At 35.1% G+C, this 25,681-nt stretch overlaps 1 protein-coding gene across 5 annotated transcripts in view; it reads right to left on the bottom strand.

Annotated features, from left to right (window-relative positions):
- LOC145256358 (putative ATP-dependent RNA helicase DDX28) overlaps positions 1-25,681 on the bottom strand; it is a 92,733-nt gene that overhangs the window by 30,889 nt on the left and 36,163 nt on the right. For all 5 annotated transcript variants that reach the window (XM_080115180.1, XM_080115181.1, XM_080115178.1 and 2 more), the window contains 5 exons: positions 20,145-20,220; positions 14,982-15,088; positions 13,441-13,554; positions 4,147-4,243; positions 641-792 (listed from right to left, as the gene is read on the bottom strand). In XM_080115180.1, coding sequence (XP_079971306.1) covers positions 641-792; positions 4,147-4,243; positions 13,441-13,554; positions 14,982-15,088; positions 20,145-20,220 — 546 coding nt within the window. The remainder of the gene's footprint in view (positions 1-640; positions 793-4,146; positions 4,244-13,440; positions 13,555-14,981; positions 15,089-20,144; positions 20,221-25,681) is intronic.

The following is a 25,681-nucleotide window of genomic DNA, read 5'->3' as shown; positions in this document are numbered from 1 at the left end:
ATCAAGTAGTTTTATTTTTAAATAAAAAAATAAAATTTTATGAGTGTCTGAAGAGAATCCGTCTTGCCTGCTAATTTGAAAAAAAAAATCTCAAGAGACAAGGGAGATTTATGTTCTGATGTTTACAAATTGCCATTAATTGTTTAAAAATGTTTTCTTTATAAAAATAAAACTAATTGATCGATTTATGTGATTTTTGGAATATGATATCTTTCTTTTTTTTTTTTTTATCAAATCTAACACATTAGATTCAGGAGAATATCACTTTCACAATTGATTTTTCCAAATAGTCCAACTACTGCACCAAGGGCCCTTGAAGGTTAAAGGTTCAATTCTCAGTGCGGGCAACCAAAAAATACAATTGCAAATTACTTAGGACCTCTATCCAATCATGGCTGATGGAACGAGAACAAGTAAATAAAGGGTTCTATTCAAAATTCCATCCAAATTCCAGAGTTTGACAAGATACACCTGAATAAGGTTGGAGGTTACATCGGCCGAAACATTGTGAAAATGACACTCAAGATGAGAACAGTAATCCAATAAATCCAAATAATATGAATAACCAATCCTCATCTCAAAAAATCTGAAACATAAAATTTGAAAGAAGAGGATGCAATCAAATAATTTGTTTACTCACCTTGTGGGGCATATTTCCATTGAGGGTTAAATGTGGGATTTTGTTATTGTCAAAGAACATGCTTAACCATACGTTTGTAGAATTATCTTTGCAGAAGATAATGATCGGATCTTTTCGGTTGAGATTCTTCTGGGCAACTTGAAGAACATATTCTAGAAACAAAAATTTAAATAAAAACGATTATTTTTGCTCCAAAGATTTTTGCTGTCTAGGAAAAATTAATATAGTAGTTTCATTTTTTTTTTTTTTAGATTTATTATTAACTAGCTGGGCTACCCAGCATTGTTTGGGACAAAAGTGTAAACTATTTAATTAATATAGTAGTTTCATTTTTTTTTTTAGATTTATTAACTAGCTGGGTTACCCAGCATTGTTTGGGACAAAAGTGTAAACAATTTCTATTAAATACTTTCTACCTTTCTATCCAGCTCCTCCTTTCTCATCCGCCAAGCCCATTCCTCTCTTGTTAAGTACACACACACACACACACACACACACACAAAACTTTCCTTTATATAATAGATTCCTTGTGGAAGGAGTCAGCATTTTCTTTACAAATTAGTATAAAATCCAACCCTACCTAAAAAAAAATCTGGCCCAATTCACTCTCCGAGCAAGAAAAAACTATGTGGGTATTTGTTTTGTAGTTTTTTTACTTTTACCTGATCATACAAACATATATAGGGAAAGCCAATCAAATTACAAATATGTTTCTGCAATTTATCGCTGAATTGCAGCAGCTTCTATAAGTGATAACTCCGTGGTAAAAAAAATTGAGGATTTGTTTTTGTTTTTTTTAAATATATCTGCATCTGATCAATTAAAATGTTTTTGTTTTTTTAAATATTCTTTGCATCTGATCAATTAAAATGTTTTTGTTTTTTTAAATATTCTTTGCATCTGATCAATTAAAATGTTTTTGTTTTTTTAAATATTCTTTGCATCTGATCAATTAAAATGTTTTTGTTTTTTTAAATATTCTTTGCATCTGATCAATTAAAATGTTTTTATTTTTTAAAATATTCTTTGCATCTGATCAATTAAAATGTTTTTGTTTTTTTACATATTCTCAGCATCTGATCAATTAAAATGTTTTTGTTTTTTTTAAATATTCTCTACATCTGATCAATTAAAATGTTTTTTTTTAAATATTCTCTACATCTGATCAATTAAAATGTTTTTGTTTTTTTAAATATTCTCTACATCTGATCAATTAAAATGTTTTTGTTTTTTTTAAATATTCTCAGCATCTGATCAATTAAAATATTTTTTTTTTAATATTCTCTACATCTGATCAATTAAAATATATATATTTTTTTAATATTCTCTACATCTGATCAATTAAAATGTTTTTGTTTTTTTAAATATTCTCTACATCTGATCGATTAAAATGTTTTTGTTTTTAAAATATTCTTTGCATCTGATCAATTAAAATATTTTTGTTTTTTTAAATATTGTCTGCATCTGATCAATTAAAGTTTTTTTAAATATTCTCTACATCTGATCAATTAAAATGTTTTTGTTTTTTTAAATATTCTCTACATCTGATCGATTAAAATGTTTTTGTTTTTAAAATATTCTTTGCATCTGATCAATTAAAATATTTTTGTTTTTTTAAATATTGTCTGCATCTGATCAATTAAAATGTTTTAGTTTTTTTAAATATTCTCTACATCTGATCAATTAAAATGTTTTTGTTTTTTTAAATATTCTCTACATCTGATTGATTAAAACGTTTTTTGTTTTTTTTTTAAATATTCTCTGCATCTGATCAATTAAAATGTTTGAACATATTTGAATTTGATGAGCAATACGAGTGTCAAGATGAACTACATATTTTCACATATAGACTGGTTTCTTGAGAACCTGGATTCAATGAGTGATAAGCAGGAGAAGAGATTCCATCAAGACATAAAGGAGATGGAGACCGGATATCAGGGTCACTGAGATGAAGTCATGATGGCTGACTACTGTTGGAATTTGAAAGGAGACCTCCCTGTCACTGAGCATTCTAAGAATTTGAAGAAATGAAAGTTCCGGCCCTAAAGTTTGGGCAATGGTGAAGCAACATGCAATTTACATGTACATACCTTTATCAATGCCCACCATTCAATTTACAGTAATCAATATTTCTATCAGGTAATCAATATTTCTATCAGGTAATCAATATATTTTCTTAGCAGAACATTTTTGTCTCTTAAAAACATATTTAGGATATGTGTTAACAAAAATTAGATGATAATGCCACAAAAATGTAATCGATTTTATCACCAGATCTGATTTTTTTCAAACCAACTAAGCACAAAAGGCACTTCTGCATTACATGGATGGCACCATTTTTATAGCATGTTTTACTAAACTGTCGCTAGGTGGCGCTTCTCAGTTAAAAATTAAAGCTATATTTTGTTACAGTGACAATTTTACTTTAATTTTAAAAAATTGTTTCAGAAAATAAATTTTTAAAAAATCCAATGTTGCTTTAATGAATCATTTTAAAAAATGTTTCATTTAAATTATTAAATTATTTGGAAAAAAAAATTCAATTTTAAAAATGTTTAATTTAAATTATTAAATTATTTGGAAAAAAATCCAATTTTAAAAATGTTTCATTTAAATTATTAAATTATTTGGAAAAAAAAATCCAATTTTTAAAATGCTTCATTTAAATTATTAAATTATTTGGAAAAAAATCCAATTTTACTGTAAATTCAAAAAATGTCTTGTGAAAAAAAAGTCTAATAATTCAAAAATTGTTTTATTAAAATTATATTTTCTTACGCAGACATTTCAATAAATGTTTTTACAATTTTATATATTGAATGGAAATATGTCACAAAGTTTAACAAGGTTTTTTAATATAGATCCACAGAATATTGTGATAAGTGTTTCAATGTGAACAGGTATGGTATAATAAATTATGGGGTTTATCTATTTTATTTTTACTTTCATCATATTTTGCTTTGGTTTTGATACCCCCAAATTCAAAGCTATCTCTTTACAACCCTTCTTTTTCATAAGCTATCTTACTTTTATAAATCAGAGTCTATTTTCTGTAGGCTGTTTTTGAACCCAGTCAACGACCGGTACTTTTGCTAGTATAGGAATAAATGAAAGATTAAAATAAGACACGTTTTGTATATATTAATCAAATTGTGAACAAATAAACAAACAGACAGGAATATGAATTTATATATATATATAGATACATTTTTATACAATGTTTTTGGTTTTCAAATATTTTTATGTTCGGAAAAAACTATGTTATTTATTTGCCGTGTTATTTCAGCAAGAGAAAATTGGAGTTATCGGTCCATAACAATGGTGCCGTCCATGTAATGCAGAAGTGGTGCACAAAAAGCTGACCTGATGGATAGAAGGGAATGCCATTTCCCAGTTCAGCAGTGAAAAAAATACCAGAAATCCTTAATTCAGAAGCATAAAATGTTTGAGAATCTGCTAAATGCCTCATAGATCTCCTTCTGATGCAGACAAAGTAGAGAAATTACCTGGTTTTTCTGAAGGTTTAATCCGCAGAAACTTTTGCTTGACATGGGGCATTATGTGATGTAAACTTTTTGTGGCGATTCTTGTAAATAAATCAAGCTACAAGAAAAAAGAAAAGAAAAAAAAAGGTACAATTAAACACACCGAATGAGAATGGCACTTGTGAGAGTGTATACGTCCACCAAATCTCTGAATAAAAATTAAAGAAACAAAATTAAATAAAAATTTTAAAAATAAAACAAATAAAATCGCTATAGCATCTTTCACACATACACAATCAGTAAAAATTAGTGATTTGTCACTAAAGTAAAAAAAAATTCTGACTTTAACCATTTTTAAATCAATTGTTTCAAAATCAAATGATGCCATTAATTAAAACAGTACAATTTTAACAATAATTTTTTTTTTTTAATTTGGTACTTGCGCAGAATTTGAACCAGATATAACTAACTGGCAGCTCGGCTTTGCTTGAAATATGACATCAACTGGTGGCTATCAAATTGTAACAATGCTACTGAAAATCAAACGATGCAGTTGATTAAAACAGTACAAGTTTTAATAAAGATATTTCAAAATGTTACATTCTTTTTATTCATTTGAAGAATTGGTAAACCTCCTAATTGGAACAATTTTCAATTAGGACACATTCTTTGATAGCATCTATATATTAATACAATAGCGAGCGTGTTATTCTGTGAGTCACGCTTTGTATGAGTATCTTGTGTAGGAGACGGGGAGTCTCGTCGTGGGCGACGAAGCATTTCACTGAAGAACCACGGCAACACACAGCGAACCAACAAACAATGACAGCCACGGCGCGAAGGTAACTAACAAAGCTCAGCTGACTGCACGAATAGAAACGGAACCCAACGGTCACTGTACTGATCGCCACGAACGTCAGAACCCGACTGCCTCGCACCTCCAATGGACCGATTTTTATTCCTCAAGATGGCCTAGCTAATTTGCGATCCTGCGAGATTCCGTCTCTAATAAAAGCAGGCAGGCGCCATCTTGAAACTCTTTCGTCCGCTGCTCCGACCACAGGATCAGCCACCACCCCACACGCCAGGCACACACGGACCCTCATGCGCCGAGGGCTACGGTTAGTCTCACACTCCCCCCTGGTCTCCAGATCACATACGTGACACGGCGGACGTGGCCGTTTGATTCAAGCACTCCTGCGGAGGGGTATTGCCGGGACTTCCTCATCGGAGCCCTCAGAAGTGTCATCGGAAGCATCAGCATCAGCATTAGAGCTCGCAGTTGAGTCATCAGGTTCGTGGGGCACAGGTTGGATCCATCGCTCATCGTCGGATGACTCGCTCCTTCCACGGCTCGCAGTTGAGTCACCAGGTTCGTGGGGCACGGGTTGGATCCATCGCTCATCGTCGGATGACTCGCTACTTCCACTGCTTGCCGATTGGTCAGCGCTTAGAGCGGGCCGGACATCCCTTACGTGGCGCGGAGTATCATCGACTAGTATGGCCTGTTCACTGATGACGCCGGTGACCCGCCCCCTCCAAAAGCTGCTGGTGCACCGGCCGCCGGGTGGCTTCACCCAGACGCTGTCTCCCACTTGGTACGTCCCCTGGGGTTCTCGTTGGTCGGGTAGACACACTTCAACGTCCTTGACGCGCACATGGTAGTGATGAATCACATCAGCGGGTGCACTGCCGCCAGTCATGGCGTCCTTAGGCGTTGTGTTGTATCTGTAAACCGCCTCCGCGATCGTACACTTCTTCCTGGCCGCGATCCTCTTCACGGTTCGGTGGCACCGCTCCGCTATGCCGTTGCCGCTCGGCACATACGCGCATCGGTGTCGAAGGCGGATCCCCCAATTGTCCATAAAATGCCTAAATTCCCTGCTGCAGAACGCCGTGTCGTTATCCGTGAGGATCTCCTCAGGCGGCCCCCTTTCGTAGAATATGGATTCCAATTCGTGGATGACACTGGTGGAATCCTGCCTCGCTAATTGGCGCCAAATCGCGAACCTCGTTGGCCCGCAGTCTATCAGCGTGAGGAAGTGTTGGCTGCCGTAGTGGGTTATATCCATACCCAACCGACTCCAAGTCGCGTCCACTCCCAGCTGTCCTTTCCGCCATCTGGCTGGGGCGGGGTCGATGGACTGGCACGTTTGGCACTCCCTGACCACTGCTCTTACTGCGCTTTTTGGTATTGATGGTCTAGCCAACTTCACAAAGTAGTAGGTCCGTTGTACTCCGGGGTGCCCACTGTCGTGATGTATCTTCCTGATTTCGTCCTCCTCGACGGAGGCAGCACACAGAGGCAATGGCTTAGCTTCTTTCTTCATAGCCTCATACCATCTCCGTGGTACCCGAGTGAGCTTGTCGGCGAGGTTGTAGTCCGAAGTGACGAGCACTACGTCTACGGACAGGTTGTACTCCGTCACCAGTTTTTTCACAGTCTCCAGCCTCCGTCTTATCAGCATTTCGCTGGCTGCCTTGGTGCGTGCCCTGGCCTTGCTCGTGAGTGTGTCCGACACCCAGTGGTGCACGCAAAGTGAGTCAGTGTGCACACGCAGTTTCTTCACTTCCCATTGAAGTGCCAGGTTAATGCCCTTTATTACAGCGTCGAGTTCTGCCAGGTTGATATGGGCAGCATCATTCGCTGGTCGCAGCCAGCAGGCATCCTCAACTACGGCCCCATCTTTCTCCAAAACTACACCGATCGCTAGAGAACTTGCGTCCACCCACACGCTCAGTTCGTCTCCCTGCACGCACCAGTCCCCTGTGGCGGGGTCATTCTTTTTCACACTAGCGACGGTCTCCTTTAACATTCGGACCAATAGTTCGCCGGTTATCTCATCGTCCCAGCCTTTGGTGACCGCATTTGCCCTCCTTTTTATGACGCCTGTCGCCGCACGAACCAATCCGCATACTAGAAGGTGCCCCACAAGTTTCCCGCACAGGGAGAACACGGCACGTCTTGTGTAAACGTCAGGTACGTCGGGAACTGCGGTTCCACGCCTCCACTTCAGGATCCCTCGCTCCTCTTGAACGCTCAAGCCCAATACGCGGGCGCCATCCTCAAGCCGCTCAGAGTCCTTGCAGTTTAGACCAAACTCGGCAAGTTTGGATCTTACGCGCGAAGATGACACGATATCTTCGTTCACGTATATATCGTCAATATACGCCGATGTTCCCTTTCTGATCCATTCTTCTTGTGACAACACGGCATTGACGATAGCCTTCATTATCTGGGGTGCTACGTTTAGCCCAAATCCGAGTCGCGTAAGACAGTATCTCTTCCCGGAAAACATCACTGTCTGGAAAGGCCACATCGCCTCGCCGATCCGGACCTGCAAGTATGCTTTTCTCAAGTCCAGTAGGGACACATTGGACCCCTGCCGGCGCCACTCTCGCAGCTTGCTGGCACAGACGTCGGCGTCCGCTGTGAACGCATCAACATGCGCATTCAACTCGCGGTAGTCCATTACCGGCCTCACCTTTGACTTGTTAGGTTGGGCAACTGCCATCAGTGGTATCAGGCCCTTGGGGGGTCCAAGTTTGTCATAGGGGTATGGAATCAGCCAACCGTTCTTAATCCATTCATGGAGCTCGCTTTCGTATGCAGGCCTTATTTGGTCGGGCACACGGTACTCTGCCACTTTGTTTCGTAGTTTGGCCGGTTCCTTGTCTTCTGACCACCTCCAAGTGGCGGTCCACGCCTTCTGTTGGTCGTCGAATTCCGCACTGAAGTCCGGCTGGTCGACTCTTAGTGCTGCGCACACCGGGGGCCTATCCTGAAACTCTACAACGCCAGCGCGAGTTATGCGCACGCCGCCCAGGGCTTTGATGGCATCGTAGCCTAGCAACAGGTCGAAACTCAGCGGCTTTTCGCGTGTCACCAGCACTTCGACGTTGGCCGAGTTCCCAGTTCTTGTGCGAATGTGTACCACACCCACGCTGCAACACATTCGTATTTTTCCAGTAATGGTAGTTATCCTGACGTTCTTCTTTTTCCACGCCCGACAGAAGTCCGCACACACTATGGTGCGGGAGCAACCGGAATCAAGGAGGGCTGAACATAACGTGTCATTAACTCGGACCTGAATGACAGGGAGCGCCTTGTTTATTTTCTGTTCGGGGAAGAGGTCGGCACTGGCACCTTGTCCCCATCCCCGTTTCCCGCACAGTCTCGGGCCATGTGCCCAGTCTTGTTACAGCGGTAGCAGCGAACAGCCGTCGACCGCCTTCTACAATTTCTTGCCATGTGGCCCCGCCCGTTGCATCTGTAGCAGATGACATCACCTTGCGGGCTGGGTCCCTGAGACGGTCCTTCGCCACTTGATGGGGCCTGTGCGACGGCGACTACCGGTTCCTGCACCGTCGAGTCATCCTTCATTATTGTCCTGGCTCTGTCCACTAGGTCATTCAGCGGTAGTGAGGATATGGTAGATGTTGCTCGCAAGAGCTGCTTTGCTCCAGCGGGGAGTCCTGACAGGAATTTGTAGGCTAGGGCCCTCTCGGGAAGACCACCGAACAACACCGTCAGCTTCTTAAGTTCGGCGAGATACACGTCCACAGTTTCGCCCAAGCGTATAGACCTCGTCTCAAACTGCTCCCATTCAGTGGCGGGGTCAGTGGCGAACGCCCTGTACAACGCCGCCTTGATACTCGAGTAGTCACACTTCTCCTCAGCGCTGAGTTGCTGATATACAGCGAAGGCCCCGCCGGTCAGCCGCAGAGGAATCACGCGCTCGACATTTTTCACGCCGGACAACTGACAATGTAACTCGACCTTCTCAACCCAGCTAAGTACCGGGTCGGATCCGTCGAATTCCGGTATCAACTTTAGATCGAACCTATCCGCCATTGAAGAAAAGAAAACCAAGTTCGGAGTGGGGGGGGCCGAAATAGTTTGTATGAGTATCTTGTGTAGGAGACGGGGAGTCTCGTCGTGGGCGACGAAGCGTTTCACTGAAGAACCACGGCAACACACAGCGAACCAACAAACAATGACAGCCACGGCGCGAAGGTAACTAACAAAGCTCAGCTGACTGCACGAATAGAAACGGAACCCAACGGTCACTGTACTGATTGCCACGAACGTCAGAACCCGACTGCCTCGCACCTCCAATGGACCGATTTTTATTCCTCAAGATGGCCTAGCTAATTTGCATCCCCGCGCAATCCTGCGAGATTCCGTCTCTAATAAAAGCAGGCAGGCGCCATCTTGAAACTCTTTCGTCCGCTGCCCCGACCACAGGATCAGCCACCACCCCACACGCCAGGCACACACGGACCTTCTTGCGCCGAGGGCTACGGTTAGTCTCACACGCTTACATCCGTTTTTCTTCCGAGTGACTGTCGTTTCATTTTTACTAGCCTGGGTGCCCGGCGTTATCCGGATGTTTGGAAGTGTGTGTTGAGCAAAAAAACAAGTTGTAGTGGGCAGAGGCAGGCAGGCTCGAACCTGTGACGTGAAGGCGGAAAAGAAAGTGGAGGTGTGTGTAAGGGTGTAGGTTGAGCAAAAAAAAAAATAGGAGTAACGCGCCAGAGGAAAAAGAGGGGGGGAAAAACCCAAACAGTCTTATGCAACGTCGTTTACACGAAGTTTGAATGACTTGCAAAAAATGTCAGTGAAAAACCCGACCCTCCTTGTAGAAAACTACCCAGTTGAGGGTGAAGAAATTAATGTTTTTGACCAATTTTTCGATATTTGTTGTCTGAAGGGTCGAGCTTCAAGAGGATACTGATTTCGTGAAAATCCGTTGCCTCTGTCAAAAGTGTTAGGCAGACATAGGAACATACCTACATGCATACATACATTTAAACAGACAGGTGAGCATTATATAATAGACTAGCGGGGGGTACCCGATGTTGCCCGGGTGTTTGGAGGTAAATCAAACTCTGGGGGGGGGGGGTTTAAAATAATAAAAAAAAGTTTTGGTAGGTGAGTATGAGGATCGAACCCGAACCCGAACCCGAACCCTTGAGGCAAAGTTGGAAATTAAAGAGTGAAAAAAAAACATGCGACGTTAACAATTGGGCCACCGCGACATAATAACAGAAACATGTTTGAATTTATTTAATTACTTAGAATTTGCAGGTGCACGTTTTAATGTCTTAATGAGGTCAACTTTGACTGCGGGGTTTTTATTTTTATTTTCCCAAGATGTTGGGGGGGGGGGATCAGCTCCCCTTGTCCAATTTGAATAGCAATTGTCTGATATAAGGAAAATATTTCCAGATTGATCAAAGCTGATTGCTTTCGGACATTTCCAGCGATGGCGACCAGAAAAATACCGCCAGAATTAGAGTCACTTTTATTATAGGAAAAAGCCTAATCCACATGCGGCGAGCGAAAACTGTTGAATATTTATCTTCCCAAATCCGAGCAAATTAAATAGACAGGCGAGATCCGGTGTTAACTCAGAGATATTATGATTTATATGTGATATAAAAAGTTTTAAGAAGTTGTGAGCCGACTGAGCACTTCTCTGAAAAAAGCCTTTCTTGGACATACACAAAAAGCGAATATATCTACACAGATTTTCGCTTTTGTATATATAGACTAGCGGGGGGTACCCGGCGATGCCCGGATGTCTTGAGGTAAATCAAAACTCCGGGGGGAGGGGGGGGTTAAATAATAAAAAAATGTTTTGGTAGGTGAGTATGAGGATCGAACCCGTATCCTTGAGTTGGAAATTAATGTGTGAAAAAAAAAAAAGTGCAACGTTAACCATTGGGCCACCGCGACATACAACGTAGACAGGTTTGAATTTATTTAACTATAAAAACAGGCGTGCGCAATAAAAGTTAACTCTGCTGCTTCCATTTGACATAATTAAGAAGGTCAAATAGAAGCCACACAGCGTTTGGGTTTGTTTACCTAAATTTGACTGGTTTTTTCCCCAACAGATGTTGGGGAGGGGAAAGCAGCTCCCAATTGTCCAGATTGAATAGCAACTGTCTGATATACAAGATTGATCAAAGCTGATTGCTTCTGGACATTTTTCCCGGCACAATGCAGAGAATACGTCCGTTTGAGTTTAGTTTCACTTTATTTATACTAAAAAGCCCAATCAATATGCGAGAAGCCAAAATAGCAATAATTTTGTAAAAATCGATGTAAATAAATCTAGACGCTACATGCATTCTCAAATCCTACATATTATTATCTATGGCCTATATAAATAGTTCTAAGCAATAGTAACCTCCCTGGGAGCGTGTGCGAGAAAAGCCTTTGCGAGACATATACAAAATGGTCACACACATTTTGCCTTTTATATATTATGATGACTTTCTATTTCCAGATTTTGTATATATTATTATACAATAGAACCCCAAAATACCGCATTAAAAATTAGTGAAAAAATACAGTGCAGTATATAATGCACATGCATATAATCAAATAACATTATAAATAACACCATAAGGTGGGGTAAATACCATAACCAGAAGCTGGAAAAACATTGTATTCCACATCGTAACCTGAAAAAACTATATCCTAGGGTTTTACTGTAGAATCAATTTTCTATTGATTCTTATATATTATAAAGTTTTGATTCCAAAAATCTATATATATATATCCATATGACTTGGGTGCATCAACTTGAACCAAAACTTATGAAAAATTGTTAGTAAAATCTATAAATATAAAAGCGAAAATGTTTGTATGTGTGTTCGCTTTTTCTGTATGTCAACAAAAGGCTTTTTTCAGAGAAGCGATCGGTCGCTTCACAACTTTTTAAAACTTTTTATATCACATATAAATCGTAATATCTCACTTAACAACGAAGCTCACCTGTCTATTTAATTTGCTCGATTTCAGGAAGATAAATATTCAACATTTGTCGCTCGCCGCATGTGGGTTAGTCTATTTCCTATAACATCTTGGGGGGAAAAAAAAAAGCGTTCAGCAGTAAATACTATCCCGCAGTCAAACTTGACCTCATTAACTCATTAAAACGGGCACCCGCTAAATCCAAGTAATTAAATAAATTCAAACGTGTTTCCGTTAGCATCTCGTGGGGCGCAATGGTTAACGTCGCACGTTTCTTTTTCACACTTTAATTTACAACTTTGCCTCAACGGTTCGGGTTCGATCTTCATACTTATTTTTATTATTTTTTTTTTTACCCCCCACCCCCGGAATTTCCACACACACACACCTCCAAACACCAGGGCAACGCCGGGTACCCCTCGCTAGTCTATATATATAAAAGCGAAAATGTATGTATGTGTGTATGTTTGTGTGTCTGCTAAAAACTTTTGACAGACACGACGAAAATTCACAAACTCGGTATCATATTGAAGCTCCATTCTTTGCTTGAAAAATATCGAAAAATTGGCCAAAAACGTGTATTTTTTCACCTCGAAATCGACAATTTTCAACAGCGGGGGTCAACAAAAACGGTCTTTTCGTGATGACGTCATGACCTGATTTACTTGAAATAGTTGAAAAACTGAACAAATTTCATGTACGTCGCGTTAGGTCAGTTGGTTAGCACGTTGGTTCATTATCTAAACGTTTTGGGTTTGAATTGTGGTGTGAGATGTCTTTTTTATTTTTTCGATTTTTTAAATTTAAATATTGAAGCAGTGTTATTTAAGCCATTTTTCACGTAACGTTTGTTTTTCTGATTTTTTTTTTTACTTCGCTTATCCACCCCTGACCACACACCCAAAACACCCGGGTACCCACCGATTTTTTTAATTTTGATATCGAAACAGGCTTATTTAAGCCATTTTTCATGTGTTCGTTTTTTTGTTTTCATCGTTCGTTTGCCTTACGTTAGTTTTTTTTGTGTTTTTTGTCCCGCTTAAGTTTCAACGTTGTTTTCTTTTTTTACTTCGCTTATAACAAACAAACCTGGTCATTGACATTGCTGTCGTCATCGTAACGCTCGACGACTTTCAGGGCGCGCACCTGTCAATTTGGTTCTTACTTAAATAAATTCAAACATCTTTCACTAACTCATTCTGGCTGGCCGATTTTATTTTCAAACTTCGCCTCAGGGCTTTGAGTTCGATCCTACCCCCAACCCCCCGGGTTCTTTTTTATTTAACACCACACACACCTACAAACACCTGGGCAACGCCGGGTACCCCCGCTAGTTATTTATAAAAAAAGTAAATGACTTGAGTTCTATCAGCTATAACCAAAACCAAAATTTATGAAGTATTTTTGGTACAAGAAATGGAAAGCCATAACAATTAAACAACAGTCACTCAGAAGAAAAACGATGTAAGCGTGATAAACTATTATATTCATATATCGATAATCATCACTAATACCAATTAACGGACGATGACATTCCATTAACTCACCGGCATAAGTGAACCAAGTTTTTCATTAAGGCTTCGAGGCATCGTCGCACTGACCAGAAGGATTTGTATTCCAGTAATGTTTTCCATCAAATCAGAACTTTCACCTACGTGGACCTAAAACACAGAGTATATATAAAAAAGAAGAAACTAACAATGAAATATCTTTTTAAATGTAAGTTCTATAATTATCACAAACGTTTTTGATTTTTTGTTGAATCATCAGCAGGTGAAAAAAGCAAATGAACAAAAAAAAACTGGAGAAAAAAGAAAGAGGGAATGTCAATACCAGCTGCGAGGTGAGCATTTGTAGATGGTGGACCATATTAGTGGTTTTCCCACAAAAAATTTATGAGAAAAATCGAAAAAAAAAAAAATGATATAACAGAAGCTCTGTTATTTGCTTAAAATCTCTCTCATGCATCTTGATACAATAAAATAAATAATAATAATAATAATAATAATAATAATAATAATAATATAAATAAATACAATAAAATATTAAAAGTTTAACAATGCATTTCACTACGGGGTGTTCCAAAAGTCTTGGGAAAATTTATATTAAAAATGAATCAATCAATTTATATTAAAAATGAATCAATCAATTTATATTAAAAATGAATCAATCAATTTATATTAAAAATGAATCAATCAATTTATATTAAAAATGAATCGATCAATTTATATTAAAAATGAATCGATCAATTTATATTAAAAATGAATCGATCAATTTATATTAAAAATGAATCGATCAATTTATATTAAAAATGAATCAATCAATTTATATTAAAAATGAATCGATCAATTTATATTAAAAATGAATCAATCAATTTATATTAAAAATAAATCAATCAATTTATATTAAAAATGAATCAATCAATTTATATTAAAAATGAATCGATCAATTTATATTAAAAATGAATCGATCAATTTATATTAAAAATGAATCAATCAATTTATATTAAAAATGAATCAATCAATTTATATTAAAAATGAATCAATCAATTTATATTAAAAATGAATCAATCAATTTATATTAAAAATGAATCGATCAATTTATATTAAAAATGAATCGATCAATTTATATTAAAAATGAATCAATCAATTTATATTAAAAATGAATCGATCAATTTATATTAAAAATGAATCGATCAATTTATATTAAAAATGAATCAATCAATTTATATTAAAAATGAATCAATCAATTTATATTAAAAATGAATCAATCAATTTATATTAAAAATGAATCAATCAATTTATATTAAAAATGAATCGATCAATTTATATTAAAAATGAATCGATCAATTTATATTAAAAATGAATCGATCAATTTATATTAAAAATGAATCGATCAATTTATATTAAAAATGAATCAATCAATTTATATTAAAAATGAATCGATCAATTTATATTAAAAATGAATCGATCAATTTATATTAAAAATGAATCGATCAATTTATATTAAAAATGAATCAATCAATCTCTATGTCCAGTGAAAAAAAAAACTGCATAGAATGAAGTATTAAATAAATAATGAAACAAACCTTAAATTGATTTAATAAATATTTAATTTCTCCCCAAAAGCTATCATCTAATAAAGTGTCTGCTTCGTCAAGAACAACATGAAGCAAATTCTGAAGATTTATCCGTTCTGAAACACGAAAAAAAGATGAATTTAAGCAAAATTATTAGATATGAGCATGATATACTAGTGTGACAATGATAGAGCCCGTTTTGGGGGAGTTTTTGAGCTCCCCACATTTGAAAGTCTTATACTTGACCTGTCTTGTCCTTTTGGGGAAATAAGTAAAATTGAATAAAAGTGTCATGGAAAACATTGTGAATCCAGCAATCATTTGATTGATTCAGGCTGACAGTTTGTTGACAAAAAGTGCAGGCAGCTGAGTTGAAAAAGGTCAGATTAAAGTTGATTGACACTGATTTCCCAAAGATTGAAGTTCAGAAAAAAATGATTGAACTTACTGACAATATTTTAGTATCTCCCTCACCCTTTTTCTTGTTTTTGGCCATGAGGAAAGATTTGTAATTCAGTTGCAAGTTGGGCACCACATGAAGCAGTCCACAAAAAAATTGGACTCTCGATTTTTTCAATAATGGACGGATCGTATACCAGCTCAACTCTTAAGTTTTTAAAATGTTCTCTCATATTACAGTTTAGATATCTGCAGTAGAATAGGCTTACCTAAATCCATACTATTGGTCGGACAGAAGTTTAGCAGCTGTGAGGTGGTGAACTAGAGCTTCATTAATTATGAGCAAACATTTTGGCAAAAAGAGGGAGGAGGTTAATGGGGCAATAATTTAATGCTATTATAAAGAAAAGTAACTGCTATTTTTTCATAGATTTTTCACTTGTGCCCACATGTGTGTGTGTCTTGAGATAGGAATGGGCTGGGTGAAGAAGAATGAGCGACCTTTTATGCTACAGAATTTATTTTTCTACATAGTCACCATCATTCTCAATGCACTTTTGCCAGGAATTCAATGAGACATCTCTGCTTCTGACATGTCTATGAGAGAGGTTACTTTCTTAGAGTCTCACACTGTTAATATCTGCAATGTTAAGTGCCAGGATGTTGGGCGTAATATAATTTGCATACATGCGATCCTTTTGCTAACACAATACAAACACATTGAATTTGTCGACGATAGTGGAGAAAAGCGATTATAAATGAAAAGGAGTACATCCAAGATAAAGTATGAAGTATAGCAAATGTTACAAAAAAAAAAAAAAGCAAAAACACAGCATCTTCCAAAAAAACGTCTGAACCACAATCACTGTGTGAGCCAAAGAGGAAGATTTTACCATGCCTCGTTTCACACTTCCGTCCATGACATCTGTTCTGTTTAGCCTAGAAATTTACCAGTTTATTACGTATTTAACTCCCTTTGTTGACTCGTTTTATTTTGGGGTTTCTTTCTGACTTGACATTGGCGGAAGTTTTTTGGTGCTTGTTCCCAATCTGGTTTAGCTACCTCCTGAATAATTTCCTATCTCTTCAAATATCACAATATTCTTCAACCATCAGCGTTAAGAATTATTGCTTTTCCTTCTTTCTAATTATAGAATTGAATAATGCAAGAGTCTTTTTTTTTTTTTAGTAGTTCCTAACATTTAATATATTTAACAAATATATATAACCATATATAGTTATATAAACAAACTTTGTTACCTTCTCGTTTCATGAGAAACGTCCATCAAACTTCTAGTAATTTGGTTATCATTTTTTTTTTTTTTTTACATAAGCATTACCACTTATCAAGGACAAGAGGCCATTCGAGGATAAAGGTTAAAGAGTGTACGGTAGAAATTGAACAATATAGTAATCATTAGTAATGAAAATTCGGTAAATTTGTTAATAAGTGGGACGGCTCATCAAAAACTTGTTTACGTTAGACTTGAAGACAACCATATTGTAGACAGCTGGAGGGCAGGAAAACGGAAGACAATTCCACAGGCGTGCAGTTCTAAGAAAGAAGCTTTGTTCACGGAATCCACGTTTAGGTTTAGGCACAGATAACGAGTGGGGGGAATTATTGATAGTGTTTACAGCTAGACGAGTGTTTCTTGTGAAAGTTTGGCAAGGGGGGACCATAGACTGAAGCTCAGTCGAACACTTTCCATGAAAATAACAATACAGCAGAGACAAACTCGCAACATCTCTTCTGTGAGATAGAGGTTACAGGGAAGAGAAAAGAATATCTCCTACGAGGCTACGAAGTCTATTTTGAACTCTATCAAAGCAGGACAAGTCCTTTCCAGCAGCTCCTGCCCAGATGTGGCAACAGTATTCCATCCTTGGACATACCTGGCTCTTATATAGATAGAGAATTGCATCAGCAGTGAGATATCTACTTGATCGATAGAAGGATCCCACCATTTTTCCAGCGGCCTTGGCAACAGATTTGATGTACGTGTCCCATTTAAGATCAGGAGTAAAGGTCAAGCCCAAAAGCTTGTCAAAACTTGAGGCCTCCTCAAGACGAGAGCCATTCATTTATACTGATTCCAGATGGGGATCAGAACGTTGATGATGTAAAAAGAGAAGTTTGGTTTTAGATGCATTAAAAGTAACCAACCACTCCTTTCCCCATTGTACCATGTGCTCAAGATCAGAGGAGAGAGAATCGGAGAGAAATTGGTCGTTTATAGATGGTAGTGTCATCAGCATAAATGTCTACAAATGATGTAAGGATGTGATTTGGAAGATCATTAATGTAGATCAGGAAAAGAGTTGGGCCCAGGATGGACTCCTGAGGGACTCCAGCATTAATACTGTGAGCTTCTGATTTTTGCCCATCAATTACTACTCTTATGAACCTGTCAAAAAGAAATGATTTAATAATTGAGAAGACATTTCCAGCTATACCATAGCTAGAGATCTTGTGAAGTAATCCTTCATGCAATACCCTATCAAAGGCCTTAGATATGTCAAGAGCAATTGCCCTAGAAAGGTTGCCTCTGTTGAGAGATTTGCTAATCCTATGAGATATAACTGTAAGCACATCTGCTGTAGATCTTGCGGAGCGGAAACCATATTGCATGTCACTAAGAAGGTTATTTCTGCTGAGGTGGTTGACTACTTCTTTATTTAATATGGATTCCAGCAACTTACTCATGACACCCCAGGAGACTTATTGGCCTGTACTGAGAGAGGGATAAGCGATCACCTGAATTCTTAAATACAGGGCATACTGATGAGATTTTCCAGGGTGATGGGAAGCTATTCTCCTTAAGACAACATTTAAAGAGTTTGGTAAGGATGGGCGCTAGTTCTGGTTGAAGTTTTTTGAGTACTAGAATTGGAATACCGTTAGGGCTGGTTGCTTTACTAGAATCAAGATTTTTGATTAGCTTGGCAACATCACGTACAGATATATGTATATCACATAGTGTGATTTCTGATACAGGAGGAAATATTGGAGGTTGGCGGCCTTGGTTGCAAAGGGTAGAATTAGCTGCAAAGTTCTTGGCAAAGAGTTTGGCTTTGTCTGATGCTGATGAGATCACCTCAGGTCTATTTATGATAGTTGGGATAGAGCACATGCTTCTGTTTAGGATTCTGTTTGCTATTTGCCAAAACTGGTGGGAACCAAGCCGCTGCTCAGCTACTTTGGACTTGACAGACTGAGCATACAACTCTCTTGCGTTCTTTATTACTTTCTTACAATGGTTGCTGGCAGTCCTGAAAGCGGCTTTAGTTTCCATACATCTATTACGTTGGAAGCAATGGAAAAAGTGATTTCTGTGTGCAATGGCAGCAGCACATTCTGGAGAGAACCATGGCTGGCTGTTAGGTTTTTGCTGGAACTTTTTCAGGGGTATGAAACGGTCTATACCTACAATTAACCATTTCGTCAGGTCTGATACTATAGAGGACACATCCTTTTTAAACATGAACCACAGAGGTAGATCCGATATAAATTTATGGAAGCTATTGCAGTCAGTCATAGTGTATCGATATACTGTATGATGGAGAGGTACGTCTGGGGACTTATTATATTTCATTTATATCTTAATTGATACAACAGAGTGGTTGGAAAATCCAAGAGTAGACAGAACAGAAACTGAACATAGCTCAGGGCAAGTTGTGAGAAAAAGGTCTAGTAAACTCGCATACTGGCCGTCATTGTCGGGCACACGGGTGGGTTCCTGAACAATCTGAGTGAGTTCATAAGCAATGGAGAAATCATGATAGAATGGAGAAATCATGATAGAAATCATGGGTCTTGTTTGAGTAGGTCAACCATTCCACGTTGTGAACATTGAAGTCTCAACATACGTGAATGTTAGCTGAAGGATAAGCAGACAGTACGTGGTCAATTTTCTCAGATATGCTTTTAAAGATAGTAACTCCGCTGTTGTGGGGGCGATAGAGAGTAAATATAAATGCAGTACTGTGAGCTAGTGCAACCCGGAAGCACATATAGGGTAAGTTAGGATCTTCTCTGGAGATGTCCCTACCACATGGAAAGCTATCTTTTATATAGGAACATATTCCATGCCCATGGCGATCTTGGGGGTCAGATTTAGAAGTTAAGTTAGAGTATCCTTTAATTACGAACTCATCTAGGGAAATAGCTTGCCCAATGCCAGTTTCGCTCAAAAATAAATGGTCAGGTTTAGTCTCTTGTAATTGGGTTTCAACCTCTGGAAGGTTAGAACATAGACCCGTGATGTTGGAGAAGGAGACATGGTAGAAGGGTCTACGTTGGAAGTTGAAGATCCGGGTTATCATTTAACATAAGTCGTATTTTTTCCGTTTTAAAAATAGTTTTTATGCCTAAATGTTTTCTATTCTGTAAGTTTATCAAGTCTAAGACTTTCTTTAAAATTTTAGTCTTTGTCCTGCCTCCATTTTATATTTAGGATTTTCTGAAGCAATGTTTTCTTCGTTTTTTTTTCTTTGTTGATGGCCAATAAATCTGTGTGTAAAATATACCATGCCTCAGAGTCTTGAGTGTTGATATGAGTTTATGCGAACTGATGTGCATTTCTATGAAATACACACATCCCAGAGACAATATAATGCCATATCCTAATACCTAGTTCTAATTATAATCTGTAATTATGAATGGAATTTTCCACTTTTTTCCTTAATCTAACCTTATGTAGAAAATCCAGTTTTAATATTATTTTTTCACACTCATGCCCATGACTCTGATATGGATGGAGATGAACTTACTTTTTGATATCAATAAACGTAATGAACCTGGAGTGGTAATCAACACGTCCATGTCTTTGTCCAAGACGATTTTTCTCTGCAAAAAATAAATAAAAATAGAAAAATAAAGTGGATTGTTGTCCAAAATTCCTCTTACATTAAAAAACAAAACAAAAAAAAATCTGCATGATGCACGTACATGTGACAAAACAAAAATATCATATTCCAAAAATCATATACATTGATCTAAAGCAAAGAAAGAATTGTTACGGTTTTGATTTGATTGTTTTATGGATGTCGGTTGTTTTCTTCTCTTCATCAATAAAAGATAAACCGACAACACAACATGGCGTACGAAAACACAAGCAAAAAATCTCATTCAGTTATTTTGAACTGCCAAAAGCCTTTATTTTGGACTAGCGGGGGTACCTGGCATTGCCTGGGATTTTAGAGGTGTGTGTGCTTGGGCGGTGGGAGGGGTAAATCAAAATAAAAGAAAAAGCAAAGTAATGTTTAAATATTATATAAAAAAAAATGCTAAAACTTCTTTAAAAAAATCGAAAAAAACGAACGTAAATGTAAAAATTTCTTAAAATCGGAAAAACAAAAACAAAAAAAGAAAATGCGAATGTCATGGAAATAAAACAAAAAAACGAACTTGATGCAAAACAAACGATGTTAAAACTTCTTAAAAAAAATCTGAAAAAAAAAAAAGAAAAAAACAGCGAACGTGAAAAATGTTATAAATAACCCGGTTTCAATATTAAAACTTTAAAAATCGAAAAAAAAAAAGAAGACATCTCACATCATGATTTGAACTTACAACCTTTAGATAATGACGCTGCGCTTTAATCAACTGAGCTAAGAGGACGTTGACAAAACTGAATCATTTTTAAAATATTTAAACTAATTCAAGTAGAAGCCATCTTGTCATGAGGCAACGGTTTTTTGCTACCCCCTCCCTGCACAAAAATGGCCAGTTTAGGGTGAAGGAATTAATGTTTTGGGCCAATTTTTCAATATTTGTCATCCAAGATGTCGAGCTTGAAAATGATACTAGTTTCGTGAAAATCCGTCGCCTCTGTCAAAAGACATACAAACACACACACACACACACACAAACACATTTTAGCTTTTATATATATAGAATCATGATCTTCACCTCGAAGCCATATGGTTCAAGATTCACTTCTGTATGCAACCACAGTTTCTTTGCAGCAAACACAGTCGTGGCAACTTATTCCTTGGTCTCTTTGTACTGTCACTACAAACTAATGGGAGGATTCGATAGTTTTATAGATTGAAAACATGATTTAGAAGATTTAATGGTTTAAGGAATTTGCTTGTTTTATGACACATCAAGGCTTTTCAGTTTATTCAATGCCGAATCCAATAACTTTATTAATGATCTCCAATCTGTAGTGGAATGGGGACAAAAATGGACAGTCACATTCAATGCTGCTAAGACTAAGCTTGTTTCCTTTAATCACTACAAGAAACCTTCTCTACCACCAATAGCAATGGCCAAGAACGCATTGCCTGAAAGTACTTCTTTTAAACTCCTTGGCCTAACGTTTACAGGGAATATGAACTGGAATAGATACATTGAGAGCATTGCCAAGGCTGCTGCAAGGAAGGTTGGCTCCCTCTACCGTGCTAGAAAACTACTTATGCCTGACAGTATCCTATACCTCTATAAGGCCACCATTCGCCCATGTATGGAGTACTGTTGTCACATCTGGGCTGGTGCATCTGCTGCTTGTCTCTTGCTCCTGGACAGGGTTCAAAAGAGAGTCGCCAACCTGATAGGTTCTGAACTGTCATCTAGGCTTCAGTCTCTGTCCCATCGACGAGATGTTGCATCCCTCTACCTGTTCTACAAATACTTTAATGGTGAATGCTCTGACGAACTGCAAACACTTGTACCTTCCTGACGTAACTACCCCCGACAAACCCGACAAGCTACTAAGTCTCATCCCTTTATAGTAGAGATCCCTAGGTGCAAGAAAGCCTTTTGCTCCAATAGTTTCTTCCCCAGAACTGCAGGTCTTTGGAACTCCCTTCCGGGATTCTGCTTTCCCAACTGCACTGATATGCAGAAGTTCAAGTGTAATGTTAACAAACATCTTTCTACTCATCTCCCTTCATAATGACCCCAATAATTAAGTCCCTGATAGTAGCCCCCGGCTTCAAAGTGGCACTGTGCCTTGTTTGGGGTGAAAATTGAATAAAAAGAAAAAAAAACTTTGGAAAAAAGTTTTTATGCTTCAAGTTGATATTTTCAAATATTTATTTATGGTCTTTCGTTTGGTTTGGTTGTTTTGTGGAGGAATATTTTTGTTTTTGACTTTGCAGAACACGATGGAGGGAAAGGAAAATGCTTGGTGCATTTTAGACCAGGAAACCAATATCTTCAGACAGCTTGATCTTGTAGCACCAGACTCTTCTTTTTCATCAAATGATACTTTTGTGAATAAAAAAATGAGTCAGTTCTGTTTTTTATTAAATTTTGTATCAGCTGTTCCTAAAAAAAATACATGGAAGTTTTCTTTTCTTCATTTAAACTAAGCTGGGTTTTTTTTTTTCAACATATTCAGATTTTGTTCTTAAATGTAAGTTTATTTTCAACATATTAAAATTGTATATTACTGTTTTTTATTGTAATCCTTATGAAAACTTGGATTTATAAGACCAAAATATCCAACCTTAATCACCCTTCAATTGTATATTACTGTTTTTTTATTTAAAAAATTAAAAAAATAGATAAATAAATTATCTATTTATTTTTTTACAAAGAGTCACTACTTATCAAAACCCAGAAGCCACTTGAGGATAGGTGTTATTGAGTGTACAGTAGTCAATGGGAAAACGTAGTAGTCATTAGTAGTGGAAATTTGGTAAATTGGATTACTTAAGGGGGGGGGGGCTCATCAAGAACTTGTTCACGTTGGACTTGAAGATGACCATATTGCAGTTAGTTAGAAAGCAGGAAAATAGAACAGAGTTCTAAGAAAGAAACTTTGTTCACGGAATCTACGTTTAGGTTTAGGTACAGATAAAGAGTGTGGGAAATTATTGATAGTGGCTTCAACTAGACGAGTGTTTTTTTATGAAAGTCAGGCCAGAGGGGACCATAGGTTGGAGCTCAGACGAGCACTTGCCATGAAAATAATGATAAAGTGGAGACAAACTCGCAACACCTCTTCTGTGGGAAAGAGGTTGCAGGGAAGAGAAAAGGGTATCCCCCACTAGACTACGAAGTTTATTTTGAACTCTGTGAAGGCAGGATAAGCTGCTTCTAGCAGCTTATCTTGACCAGATGTGGCAACAGTACTCCATCCTTGGATGTACTTGGCTCTTATATAAGTAAAAAATTGCAAAAGTGGAGCGGTAGAATGATCCAACCATACTTTCAGCAGCAGCTAATTGTAATCCTTATGAAAACTTGGATTTATAAAAACAAAAACTTTATTTTTAAACAATTGTATTTTTCTATATATTAAAATTTTATTTTTAAATATAATTGTATTTTTCTATATATTAAAATTTTATTTTTAAATATAATTGTATTTTTCTATATATTAAAATTTTATTTTTTAAATATAATTCTATTTTTCTATATATTAAAATTTTATTTTTAAATATAATTCTTTTTTTCTATATATTAAAATTTTATTTTTAAATATAATTTTATTTTTCTATATATTAAAATTTTATTTTTAAATATAATTCTATTTTTCTACATATTAAAATTTTATTTTTAAATATAATTCTATTTTTCTACATATTAAAATTTTATTTTTTAAATATAATTCTATTTTTCTATATATTAAAATTTTATTTTTAAATATAATTCCATTTTTCTATATATTAAAATTTTATTTTTAAATATAATTCTATTTTTCTATATATTAAAATTTTATTTTTTAAATATAATTCTATTTTTCTATATATTAAAATTTTATTTTTAAATATAATTCTATTTTTCTATATATTAAAATTTTATTTTTAAATATAATTCTATTTTTCTATATATTAAAATTTTATTTTTAAATATAATTCTATTTTTCTATATATTAAAATTTAATTTTTTAAATATAATTCTATTTTTCTATATATTAAACTTTTATTTTTAAATATAATCTATTTTTCTATATATTAAAATTTTATTTTTTAAATATAATTCTATTTTTCTATATATTAAAATTTTATTTTTAAATATAATTCTATTTTTCTATATATTAAAATTTTATTTTTAAATATAATTCTATTTTTCTATATATTAAAATTTTATTTTTAAATATAATCTATTTTTCTATATATTAAAATTTTATTTTTAAATATAATTCTATTTTTCTATATATTAAAATTTTATTTTTAAATATAATTCTATTTTTCTATATATTAAAATTTTATTTTTAAATATAATTCTATTTTTCTATATATTAAAATTTTATTTTTTAAATATAATTCTATTTTTCTATATATTAAAATTTTATTTTTAAATATAATCTATTTTTCTATATATTAAAATTTTATTTTTAAATATAATTCTATTTTTCTATATATTAAAATTTTATTTTTAAATATAATTCTATTTTTCTATATATTAAAATTTTATTTTTAAATATAATTCTATTTTTCTATATATTAAAATTTTATTTTTTAAATATAATTCTATTTTTCTATATATTAAAATTTTATTTTTAAATATAATTCTATTTTTCTATATATTAAAATTTTATTTTTAAATATAATTCTATTTTTCTATATATTAAAATTTCATTTTTAAATATAATTCTATTTTTCTGTATATTAAAATTTTATTTTTAAATATAATTCTATTTTTCTGTATATTAAAATTTTATTTTTAAATATAATTCTATTTTTCTATATATTAAAATTTAATTTTTTAAATATAATTCTATTTTTCTATATATTAAAATTTTATTTTTAAATATAATTCTATTTTTCTATATATTAAAATTTTATTTTTAAATATAATTCTATTTTTCTATATATTAAAATTTTATTTTTAAATATAATCTATTTTTCTATATATTAAAATTTTATTTTTAAATATAATTCTTTTTTACTGTATATTAAAATTTTATTTTTAAACATAATTCTATTTTTCCATATATTCAAATTTTATTTTTAAATAATTCTATTTTTCTATATATTAAAATTTTTATCTCTTTATATATTAAAATTTTATTTTTAAATATAATTCTATTTTTCTATATATTAAAATTTTGTTTTTAAATATAATTCTATTTTTCTATATATTAAAATTTTATTTTTAAATATAATTCTATTTTTCTATATATTAAAATTTTATTTTTAAATATAATTGTATCTTTCTATATATTAAAATTTAATTTTTAAACATAATTCTATTTTTCTATATATTAAAATTTTGTTTTTAAATATAGTTTTTAAAGTTACATTAAATTTGTATCATTTGATTATGGAAATATTAATTGAACACTAAGTAATTATTGTTTCCACAAAAAAAACAAAAAGAAAAACATGCAGATGGCCAGACCTGTGATTGC

This window comes from Euprymna scolopes, chromosome 32, assembly GCF_053919585.1.
Source record: "Euprymna scolopes isolate OS-2025 chromosome 32, ASM5391958v1, whole genome shotgun sequence".
NCBI classification, from domain to species: Eukaryota; Metazoa; Mollusca; class Cephalopoda; order Sepiida; family Sepiolidae; genus Euprymna; species Euprymna scolopes.
Note: the sequence above shows the minus strand (reverse complement) of the source record. Positions and strands in the feature narration are given on the sequence as shown.